Here is an 11,384-nt window from a genome sequence, read left to right as displayed (position 1 = left end):
TTTGTGGCTCACAGCCATGGCGGGGACCTCTGCACCTCTGCGAGAACCGAGGTGCAAGAACAGCAGGGTAGGTAGGAGGGCAAAGGGGCCTGGCAGAAAGAGGCCTAGAAGCCCTGGTTACAGTGTAGGTGTGGGGTGTGCCAACTGTGGCAACTATGCCAGCCAATACACCACAGTGTGGCACAGAGCAGGCGCTCAGAGAACACTGGCTAAAACACAGAGGAAGGGACTCCCAGCTCTGTCCTCCCTGGGTGTGCTCCCAGAGAGGACATTCTAGCAGTTCTGGGGGGCCCTGGCCATGTCCTCCACTAATCTTTGAGGCAACAGATCCACACACTATAGGGGACCCCTGTAGAAACCTCCAGCCAGCAGGCTGTGAGTCTGTGCTTCAGTGGGACCCTGGTCTGCGGGCATACGGCAGCGACAGAGTGGGATGTGCATTTCTGCCATGACTTTTCTGGGTGCTGTGCACAGGCTGTGCTGGAGCTCACTCACTGCAGACCTTACATAACAGGGGACTCGTGGAATAGCCGCTGGCGAAAGCACTTTGGAAGTAAATGGATGAGGTTCGTGCCAGGTTGAATTACTCAGTTTGCCTCCACGCCCAGGGCAAACATAGGCTTCTTCTGAGGGCTGGCTAAGAGCCCACACAAACTTTCACAGGCCCATCTTGCATTTCAGAACAGAACAAAACAGACAGCCCGAGACATAATCTTCAAAACCTTCGTGAAGCAGAGGTCCGGATTATGCTGCGCCCACATTTGAATATTGTTTTATCCTCATCACGCGAACTTCCTGGGCAAGGACTCCAGGGTCCAAGTAGGCGGGAAGGAGGGTCCTTAAATATGGCCTCTTTTGGCTCTTGCTCATTCCAGGAGTCCTGGCTGTTGGAGGAGGCTGTGAAAAAGGTAACCTTCCTTCCCCATCCTCCTCACTTTGTCTCTAGGTGGAAGTATATAAGCGGAGCCTGCTTGAAGCAAGGGCCTTGAGAGTCTGAGACTTTCGTCCGCTCTGAGGGCAACTGGTCCAGACCCTGATGGTCCAACATTTCCTGATTGAGTGTGTTGACTGTCCAGCACCGGACCTCTGGAGCTCTGTCATCTGCAACACTGGGCCAAGAAAGTCCCAGGGACCCACAAAGCACAGGAACAGAGGTGGCTTTGGGGTGAGAGATCTTGGTGTGCACAGTCAAGCTTCTCTGCTCCTAGAAAGGTGGCAGGGCTGAGTAGCCGAGCGAGTGCACCTTGGAGAGAGATGCATGTGGGGTCAAAGCCTGACCTCAGTGCCTGCCACCTGAGGGCAGAGATGGCACGTCCAGTGTTATCAGTCTTACCTTCCTCATCTGTGGAACGGATGCACCACTGGCGTTTCTCTGTGAGTGTTTTCATGGTGCATTTAAAACTCAATCGCTCTCTCCCTCTCTGTCTCTGCTCTTTCTCCCCTTTCCTTGTGCGCACGTGTACAGGTGTGTGTGCCATGACTTGTTCGGGTCAGTAGACAGCCTCGGTTGTCAGCTCCCACCTTCTACCTTGCTCAAGGCAGGCTCTGCTCTTCGTTGTTGAGTGCTCTTCAGGTACACAAGACAGCTGGCCAGTGAGGTTCCAGGGATTCTCCTGCCTCTCCCTCCCATCCCAGCAGTTGTGAGAGCTCAGAAATGTGCCACCACATCTGGCTTCACGTGGGTTCAGGTCCTCCTGTTTTCGGAGCCAGTATTTCACCCACCGAGCTGTCTCAACCAGCTCTTCGGAGGTTTTATGAGAACCGAGGGGAGTGTGAAGGACCGCTGAAGGTGGGACACGCCTGCAAGGATGTTATAGCCCCGAGGTGGGCTGGTCCTGAGAGAGGAAACCCAGCTCATGTCCCACTCGGGTGCCGGGTGCAACATCAAATGTGTTCCCCCTGTCTATCAGCGACTCTGGGAACCACACAGTGGTCAACCGGTCCACAGAGGAAGCCCAGGGACCTGGCTATTTTTGTTGTTGTTTTGGTTTTGGTTTTTGGTGTTCTGAGACAGGGTTTCTCTGTGTAGCCTTGGCTGTCCTGGACTCGCTTTGCAGACCAGGCTGACCTCAAACTCACAGAGACCCACCTGCCTCCTGCCTTCCCGAGTGCTGGGAGTACAGGTGTGCGCCACCGTGCCCGGCGGGACCTAGCTTCTTAAAGACCAGCTAGTTTTGGGAGGTGACGTTGAGGGGTAAGCTCAACCCAGCTTCATTCCCATGAAGTTCTTCCCCTTTGGGCCCCCTACCTTTTGTTGGTAGTGGCTGAGGCTGTGTGGTCCTGGTTAGACCGCAGGGGTAGGAAGGGGACTGCAGTCTTGCTGGAGGGTTGCATGGCTGAAGCCTCGGCTAGCCGGAAGCACCTGGCCCACAGGCCGGAAAGACCGGAACTGCCCAGTCTCTTGGTGGGTCATGAGGAATGGGGCCTGGCATGTCCAGGTTTGAGCCTGGATGCAAGCAGGGTTCCTCTCCCAGGGCAGGAAGTCTAGAGGCTCAATCTCCAAGGGTGAGGGAGGTGGTGGAAGGAATCAATCCCAAACCAGGCGGGTTCATGCACCCATTAAATGGCTAACCTCATTAAATACCATATTTATGTAAGATTGTATGGGTTGGGCTTGGAGGCACTTGCTGTATTTCTGTACAATGGGAATAGCTTCTTCCACACCCCAGTGTTAAATGGCATATAGTGCTGGCTCAAATCTCTCCGGAAGGAGTGTGAGGGATTGGCACCATGGCCCTCTGGGCAGCAGAAAAGATGGCTTCCTGGGAAGAGGGGGGAGGCACAGTTAAATGCGTCCTCTTTTGTTCAATTTTGCAGCATTACCATGTAGTCTCTACCCAAAGATGCAACAGATATTCAGGAAAACAAGCTCATTACAAAATGTCAAACACCATAAAAAATGAAAAGCAAGGTCACTGCAGCTAGGGTATAGTCTGGTACAGGTCCTGGGAGAGGGAGAAGAGAGAGAGAGGGAGGGAGAGGAAGGGAAGGAAAGAGGGAGAGAGATCACCAATGATTTTTCCTCCTTCAGGTGCTCCCCTCCCCTCACACTGAGGCAACCTCCATTTTTCTTTCCCTCATGCACACACACTGCAGCTGTTGTTTGGGAAGCCTGTTTCTTTCTTCCCCAGGACACGTGTGGCAGGCAGAGCTTGATTGTGCTTGATAGTTTTCTGTCTTTTTTCTAAATAATCCATCACACAGATGCCACAGGGCTGTCACACTCTGGGCTTGTTCTCCATGTGTGTCACCTTCAAACAGTGAGCTCTTCCTGGCTCGTGGGCGCTCAGGATGCCGCGGTTACTAGGAACTCCCAAGCAGACCTTCCGTGTTATAAATACTTACTTTAAAAATTTTTAATCATATATTTTTCAGTGCAAAGATTTATTATTTTTAATTATGTGTGTGGTTGTGTATGTGTGTGTGGCTGCGTGTGAGTGCCTTCAGAGGCATTAGATTCCGCCCCTGGAGCTAGAGTTACAGGCGAGGGGCTGGGAATCAAATGCGAGCCTGGCTGCTGGAGTGTTTACCAGGAAGGAGTGTTGCCAAGAAGGGCGCCCCCTTCCACATCACGGCAGATTCTGCTGAGGATGTGTGTCGGTCACTGCAGTATAATGTCATCTGTTCTGAGATGTCTAAAGACATCGGAAAAGCCAGCCAGAAAAAGGGACCTTCCAGTGGGAATGCATTTTCCAGTCTCTAGGAGAGGTCTTTATTCCAAATAAAATCAACATAGCGGTTAGTTACGGGGTGAGCCCGCGCCAGGATGCTGGTGCCAAAGTTCCTCTGCTACAAAGTGCTCTCTATCCCCAGGCACAATGAGCAAGATCAGTGACGTCGTGAACCGGGCCCGTGAGGCCTTTAACACAGGCAAGACTCGCCCGCTGCAGTTCCGAGTCCAGCAGCTGGAGGCGCTGCGGCGCATGATCACCGAGCACCAGTCTGACATCACGGCTGCGCTGGCCGCTGATCTGCACAAGGTGCCTGGGGCGGGGTGGAGGTGGAGGTGGGGGACGCTACGTGAAGGAGCAGGGATACAACAGGCACAGGGACGGTTGCGCCGTGAGCCTAAGGCATCATCAGTTGCCTGCCACCCAATTCACCAAGGATTGCTCTGCAGTGGCAGTGTTGGGGTGGGGGGTGGGGGTGATGTGAGGATAGGAAAGGATTAACAAAGCTTTCAGGGCCGCCCTCACCTCACCACCATTGTACACGGTCTCCTTCCCTCCCACTTGTCACTTTATCCCAATGGCCTGGCTTCCTCATCGAATCCATTTCAACTCCCTCCCAACCCGCCTGCCTTGCCTGGTTGGTCCACCAAGGACCAGAAAGGCCGCACTCCAGAGGGATCTGGCTCCACGTGGCTTCCTCTTTCCCCCTTGTCCCCTGGTGTTGCTCCATCTGTTACTCTGAGCAAAATCAGGAGCCTCCAAATCCACAAGCCTTTCCCTTTGCTGTGGGGACTCCCTCGAGACTGCCTCCACCCTCCCCGTGGCGCCCACCGTAAGGCAAGAACGAGAAAACGCACTCTTTTGACTTCCCAAAGTTCAAGAAAGAGATGCATATGTACTGTCTTCAGCTCTGTGTCCCTTCTGTGCCTTCTCTGTACCCCACCACCCTGCTACGGACCCCTTGTTAAACAGCCAACCCCCTAAGGCAAGTAGAGCCTTGGCTCTGGGCCTCAAGTTCACAGGGAACCTCTTCCTAGAATGAATGGACCGCGTACTACGAGGAGGTGGGCCATGTGCTGGAGGAGATTGACACCACAATTAAGAAGCTCCCCGAGTGGGCTGAGGATGAGCCGGTGGAGAAGACCCGCCAGATCCAGCACGATGAGGCCTACATCCACTCGGAGCCCCTGGGCGTGGTCCTCATCATAGGTGCTTGGAACTACCCCTTCAACCTCACCATCCAGCCCATGGTGGGCGCCATCGCTGCAGGTATGAGAGCTCCTTTACAGGAGGCTGTGATGACCCCACAAACCATCTAACCAGGCCTCCGGGCTGGCCTATGGGGGGAGGGAGGGGAATGACTCTCCACGAATAGGTGACGGAAGTAGCCAGAGCTGCTCTCTCGCCCAGCCTGGGCGTCTCTCTGTGAGTCCCATCTTCTCCCCCAGCCCCCCAGCACTGCTGAGGGGCAGGTGGCGCCTCTCGGAAAGCGTGTCGCAGTGTGTGTGTGTCCCTGTGGCAGATGCTCATGTGTGTCCCTGTGTGTGCTCCAACATTGTGTTCCTATGTGTGTGCCTGTGCGTCTCAGCATGCACCCGTGTCTGGCCTCCCCTACCACCGGCCTACGGTACAGATAATGGAATGGAATCTCCAGGCTGGGTCACTGGGTGGGAGGAGCCTTTGAGGAGGTCTCCTGAGGATGATGACGTTGACTTTGCCTTCTGCAGGAAATGCAGTAGTCCTCAAGCCCTCTGAAGTGAGTGAGAACACAGCGGACCTGCTAGCCACACTTATCCCTCAGTACCTGGACAAGGTGAGGTCCCTTTTAGAGCTCAGGACAATTGTATTGGGGGTCAGGGCTTTAATGCATGGGAGGCTGGATTGTTAGGCCAGGTGGGAGATGTCCAGCTCCTACCAACAGGGTCAGTGGAGCCCTGACCTAAGAGAATGACTTACCTGCTAGAGTACCCAGGTAAGTACAGAGCTGAGGGGCCGAGGGGCGGCCAGTCTGCTGTTGCCCACACCTATTCGAGGAGTGGGGAGAGGCTGGATCTTGGCTGAGCCCCCCTGTCTCTTTGTTGGAAGGATCTGTACTCCGTGATCAAAGGGGGTGTCCCAGAGACCACAGAGGTGCTGACCGAGAGGTTCGATCACATCATGTACACCGGGAGCACAGCTGTCGGGAAGATTGTCATGGCCGCTGCCGCCAAGCACCTGACCCCTGTCACCCTGGAGCTTGGAGGAAAGAACCCTTGCTACGTGGACAAGAGCTGTGATCTAGATGTAGCCTGCCGGTAAGGGGGCTTGGGGTGCTGTGCCAAATCATCGTGATGGTCTCTACCCTTAGGGATCCTGTAGTTTGTGGCTCCCTTGAGGGGGACGCCATCGGTAGAGGTCTTCTTAGAGGGGGCCTCTAGAGAGAGTTCTGACTCTGTGGGCGTCACTGGGCCAGTGCTCCACGTAGAAGCTTCGGGAAAAGCAAAGGTGGGCCGCTCGGGGCCTGGAGACCTTTCCCAAGCCCAGTTACCCCTCGGTAGGAGGTCTCATTTGAGATCTGGAAAGCACAATCTGGAAAGCTGGGCCACTTGCTCAGAGTCCAGGATGGAACTCACGTGGACCAGCCAGGCCTCTGGCCATCTCTGTCCTCCGCCTCTACGGAGGGCGCAAGGAGAGATATCACTCCAGAGACCAGGCAAGGCTCTGAGAACCAAAGTCACAGAGCACTTACCCCAGGTCCTCAGAATTTCCTCACCGACACTGTGTTTATGACATTAAACACACTGGCTGCAGTAACCCCTGTGGGTGAGGCGGGGGTTGGGCAGCTCAATGACCCGCAGTGGCAGGAGGTAGCCCATGGGCTGTCCTCCATCACTCAGCCTTCAGCGCCTTGCTCCTGAGCATGCAGACGTTCCCAAGGGAACACCCATGATTCACAGACTGCATTTTCACAGGCGTATTGCCTGGGGGAAATTTATGAACAGCGGCCAGACCTGTGTGGCCCCAGACTACATCCTCTGTGACCCCTCCATTCAGAACCAAATTGTGGAGAAGCTGAAAAAGTCACTGAAAGTGAGTATGGCCCGAGGGTGGGAATAAGAATTGTAAGTCATGCCCGGTGTTATTTTGCCTCAACCAACTTCTAGGACTTTGAGAAACAGGTGCTTCTCATAAAAGAGACACGCACACACACTGCAGAGAATTGGGAAGGGTCAGAGCATAACGAAGGGAAAAGCTCTACTCCGCTGCCCACCGCTGCCCAGCAGCTTGGAAGTCGTGGGGATGGCAGGGCCAGGTCTTCCTTGAGGTTCCATCTCTTCTCAGGACTTCTATGGGGAAAATGCTAAGCAGTCCCGTGATTATGGGAGAATCATCAATGACCGTCACTTCCAGCGGGTCGTAGACCTGATTGAGGGCCGGAAAGTAGCCCATGGAGGCACCTGGGACGCAGCGTCACGATACATAGGTGTGTGTTCTGCTCGTCTGCCTGGGCTGCCCGGGTCTACAGCAAGTTTACAGGAAGTGAGCACAGAGAGCCAGGGAGCAGGCTTTCCCAGGGAGGCCTGCAGAAAGCTCTGGGGCTCTCAGAAGGCAGCCACAGAGCATGGCTCTTAAGGAATCCATACAGCCCCAGAAACCTCTCTCCCAGGAGTCAGAGACAAGGGCTTCACCTCCACCTTCAGTCTGTGAAAGGGGCAGGGATTGGAGCAGGCAGAGGTCACGAGAGCTCAAGGCAGGGGCAGGCCGGGAGGAGCGCCCAGTGCCTTAGCTCAGGCAATGGCAGTTGTAGCTCTCCAGTCACCAAGGAGACAGGAGAATTATGGGATGGACACATGGGAGGATCAGCAGATGTAATAGCTGTCCCTTCACTGTTTAGAACTTGTTCCCCTGTTCAGGTTAATCTGCAGATATCCCCGGGGTTTGCCATGGTGGAGTCCAGGGAGTTTGGAGGAGGTGGATATGAGAGAGTGCTTCGGGTCTTGCCTCTGCCCCACATAAGCTTGCAGCTCTGGTTGCAAAAGAACACAAGCAGGAGCCAGATGTGGGCACTGGCATGCGTGTATGCATGCGTTGGGGGCTGGGGTGGCTCCGCACAGACTCCGGCTCACTTCCTGCCTCAGCTCCCACCATCCTGGTGGACGTGGACCCCCAGTCCCGGGTGATGCAGGAAGAGATCTTTGGACCAGTGATGCCCATCGTGTGTGTCCGGAACTTGGAGGAGGCCATTAAGTTTATCAACCAGCGCGAGAAGCCCCTGGCGCTCTATGTGTTCTCCAACAACGACAAGGTGGGCCTAGGGCTGCCTGGCCTCTCAGGCACAGCACCCACATGCAAGGGGGCCAGGGGACCCACAGGCCTGGGTTCAAGTTTGCAGCTTCCTCATCCATTAGATGTGTGACCTTGCGCAAACCACCTAACCGGGCCGAGCCTCTTCGGCCTTATCTCTAAGATTAGGACAGTCCCATCTTCCTAGAGCTGTGGATGAGGTGGCCATCGCCACAGGATTGTGGAATCGTGGCTATCTCCCCACACAGTGCTGAGGGCCGTGAGATATTTGCATGGGGCTGGGGACATGGCAGGGGCTAAGGATGGCAGAGCTGGTGGCTGGGGCTCAGACTCCACTAGTCCCTGCTCTCGGGGCTCCAAGACGCGTTCAGAAAGGGCGGGGAGAACGCAGGACTGCAAGGCAACTGCCTGGGTCTTTACACAGGTGATCAAGAAAATGATCACAGAGACATCGAGTGGTGGAGTGACAGCCAATGATGTCATCGTCCACATCACTGTGTCCACTTTGCCTTTTGGGGGCGTGGGTAAGTCTCGTGCTCAGATCCTAGTACCAGTCACCTGGTGCTCTGGCCTTTCCCAGGGGTCCCAAGCTTGGGGTCATGCAGCCATTTAGCAGCACAGCTGGGATGAGGTTCTTTCTGGGTACTCTTGTGCCTGACACAGGCGTCCTAAGGGATGCTCTAAGGTTTGGCTGTCCCAGAAGGCTCAGGATGTTCGTGGGTGTAAGACTGGTTGGGATCTTCTCATTTAGGGAACAGTGGCATGGGGGCCTACCATGGCAAGAAAAGCTTTGAGACCTTCTCCCACCGCCGTTCTTGCCTGCTGAGGTCTCTGCAGAATGAAGATGCTCACAAGGCCAGGTACCCCCCAAGCCCAGACAAGGTGAGGAGCAAGGAAGGCCCTGGGTGTTGACGGGTGTGGACTGCACAGGACAAGGGCACAGGGGCCTTGGGTCTCACGTCCCCTCCCTGTCCTCACAGATGCCCCTGCACTGAGCGCAGCACACTGCCTCACTGTTGCTGGCTGCCCCGTCGTCGGAGAACTGCCATTGGAGCCTCACCCTAGCTTCTCACCCACCTGCTGCCCCGTGCATGTGCTCAACTCCTAGCTGGCTTTCACCTCACCCCTCCAAATCCTGCTGTTTGCTGGGCACAGAGATCAATAAAACCTTCTGAAGGAAACGCTTCATGCATGCTGTACTTCTTTCGGTACCCTGATCCCAAGTCCTTCAGGGTTTGGTCACCCTGACAAGCCCACACAGCTCCCTCCTCCCACGGTAGCTCATTCATGGCCTGTGAGATGGCAGGCCACAGTTGGGGATGCCATTTATTTTCCCCGTGTTGCGTTTGGGATGTCAGCTCCATTCCCAGTGTCTCGATGAAAAGAAATGGAGGAGGCTGAGCCTTCATGACCAAGTGGCTCAGGAACCAGGTGGTGGCCTACTCTTCTCAAATCAGTTATGACATCTGGGAAGGGGGCCTCTGTGTGACAGCACAGTGGTCAGTACCAAAACCCCCACTGTTACGGAGCCAGGCTTGTCCCACCCACTGCCTTGGCCTCCAGTCACTAAGAGTTTTGCAAGAGGAAGTTCACTATGAGGTGGCTGAGCTCAGAGGCAGAGTCCGAACACTCAAATGCACCTCTCCGAGGAGGGATTAAGGCACGAGAGATGATTGCAGGTCTGTGCATGTGTGATCAAGCCTCATGCCTCCTCCTGTGATGCCCGCTCAGTGCGTGGTCAAGCTAGCATGACCCAAGGTGGAGGTTTAGGACCTGGTGTTAAAGATGACTCATCAGGCACCACAGGCAACTGTTATCATCGTAACCCACAATGCGCAGGGGCCACCCTCAGCAGCACAGTCAACCAGGCTGAGTTGTCGTTAGTGTGCTGGCCCCCGTCCCAGCACACTAACGAAAGACGAGTAGTGGCGAGCGGCGGAGGAAGAAGACTTGATTAGCATGGCCATGTCAGGACGGATGCACCTGTGATTTAGCAGAGTGGCTCACAGGCTGTGGTCCGCAAGACCGACAGTGTCCGTCCTGACAGAAAGGTCAAGAATCCTGCCGTTGTGCAGTCCACAGACTACAAGTCTCAGAGTCCCAACCTTGCGCAGGAGACCCATCGATTCCTAGGGAGGGGATGGTCTTCCGGCCATGGGTCTGAGGCATTGGAACTTTGACGTGGGCACATCAACAATACGAATTCACGCCACTCTATACATGAGCACTCAAGGCTTTCTCCGCTTCCACAACCTTTTGAAGAGCATTTACATGGGACGCAAGTATCTTCATGGCCGTTGCCGGCTTTGAGAGATTTGACCACATACAAAAATGTCTTTCTTAGCTCTAAAGAAAGATGAAGTTAAAGCATTTTCACACAGAAAAAGGATGGACTTACCATATACAATATTGAACAAGGTCACATGATCACAGAAAGATGCATTCTAGCCAACGATATATGTATACATGTAAACAAATGTACGTGAGGTTAACAGCATAGCACAGACAAAAGAGAAGAAGAAAGGCTAAATACTAGGGAGGGAGGAAAGATTGAATGCGGGTGATGGACACACGTTATGAAAGAGAATATAAAGCTAATTTGTTTCTAGTTCTAACTTTGTTATTGGTTTGTTTGTTTTGGTGGTGGACAAGTGCATAAAATAGACTCAATACTGAAAGTGTAAAACAGTGAAATACCATAGCGACACTGTACAGAAGTTCACTGAGAATAGAGACTCCGGTCTAGTCAATTTTGGGGTGTGATGTTTTCACTTATTTGCAAGGTTTTAAAATAATAAAATTTATAAAATAACAAAAATGAAATTATAAATTTCATAGGTAAATGAATGGAGCTAGAAACTTGTCTGAAAGACAAACGTCACGTTTTTGTTTTTTGTTTTTTTCTTATTTGTGGATGGAGCTTTGAATCTTCTGACACACATGCTTTATTTGAAATACCCATAGCTGTCAGGGAAGTTTTCAAGAGACCCAGGAGGTCATGAGGAAGAGCTTTTCAAGAGAAACAAGACAGAATACAGTACTTTAGTTTAAAGGCTTAGGGAGGATTCACGGACAGGAGTGAACTAAGTGGAATTATTCAATAGCGGGTAGCAATGCCCCTACCAGACATCACAGGCCATCTAATAAAAAGACCAACGCCAGAAATGGGTCGTTTCTTTTTGAGCTGGTGAGGTTCAAGATATCACACACATTACAGATTATTTATTTACCCTGGTTTCCCTCCAGAACTTTATGGTAAGACCCTACTGTTGAAGACAGTACATACTTGAGTCACAGAATGTGGAGAAACCAAGCTGGTACTGGCCAGGGCTTCATCCCCGCCACTAGCTTTCGTGGTGCTGAAAAGCACGATGTAAGCTACAGGAGGGGAAAAGTAACCATCAATCCTACCCAGCCCTGAGCCCTGTG

The 11,384-nt window shown here is 53.4% G+C and overlaps 1 protein-coding gene across 1 annotated transcript; it reads left to right on the top strand.

Annotated features, from left to right (window-relative positions):
* The first annotated feature begins 880 nt into the window (after nt 1-880).
* Nucleotides 881-9,131, top strand: Aldh3a1 (aldehyde dehydrogenase 3 family member A1). Its single transcript, XM_055594115.1, has 11 exons — nt 881-908; nt 3,814-3,980; nt 4,709-4,940; nt 5,399-5,484; nt 5,757-5,965; nt 6,623-6,740; nt 6,993-7,134; nt 7,790-7,956; nt 8,380-8,479; nt 8,707-8,837; nt 8,936-9,131. The coding sequence occupies exons 2-11, from the start codon at nt 3,819-3,821 to the stop codon at nt 8,948-8,950; spliced, it is 1,362 nt and encodes a 453-aa protein (XP_055450090.1). The 5' UTR covers nt 881-908; nt 3,814-3,818; the 3' UTR covers nt 8,951-9,131.
* The last annotated feature ends 2,253 nt before the right edge of the window (nt 9,132-11,384 follow it).

The sequence above is a fragment of the Psammomys obesus genome, unplaced genomic scaffold (assembly GCF_907164565.1).
Source record: "Psammomys obesus unplaced genomic scaffold, mPsaObe1.curated_primary_1811, whole genome shotgun sequence".
NCBI lineage: Eukaryota > Metazoa > Chordata > Mammalia > Rodentia > Muridae > Psammomys > Psammomys obesus.
This window is presented reverse-complemented; position numbering and strand designations above follow the sequence as displayed.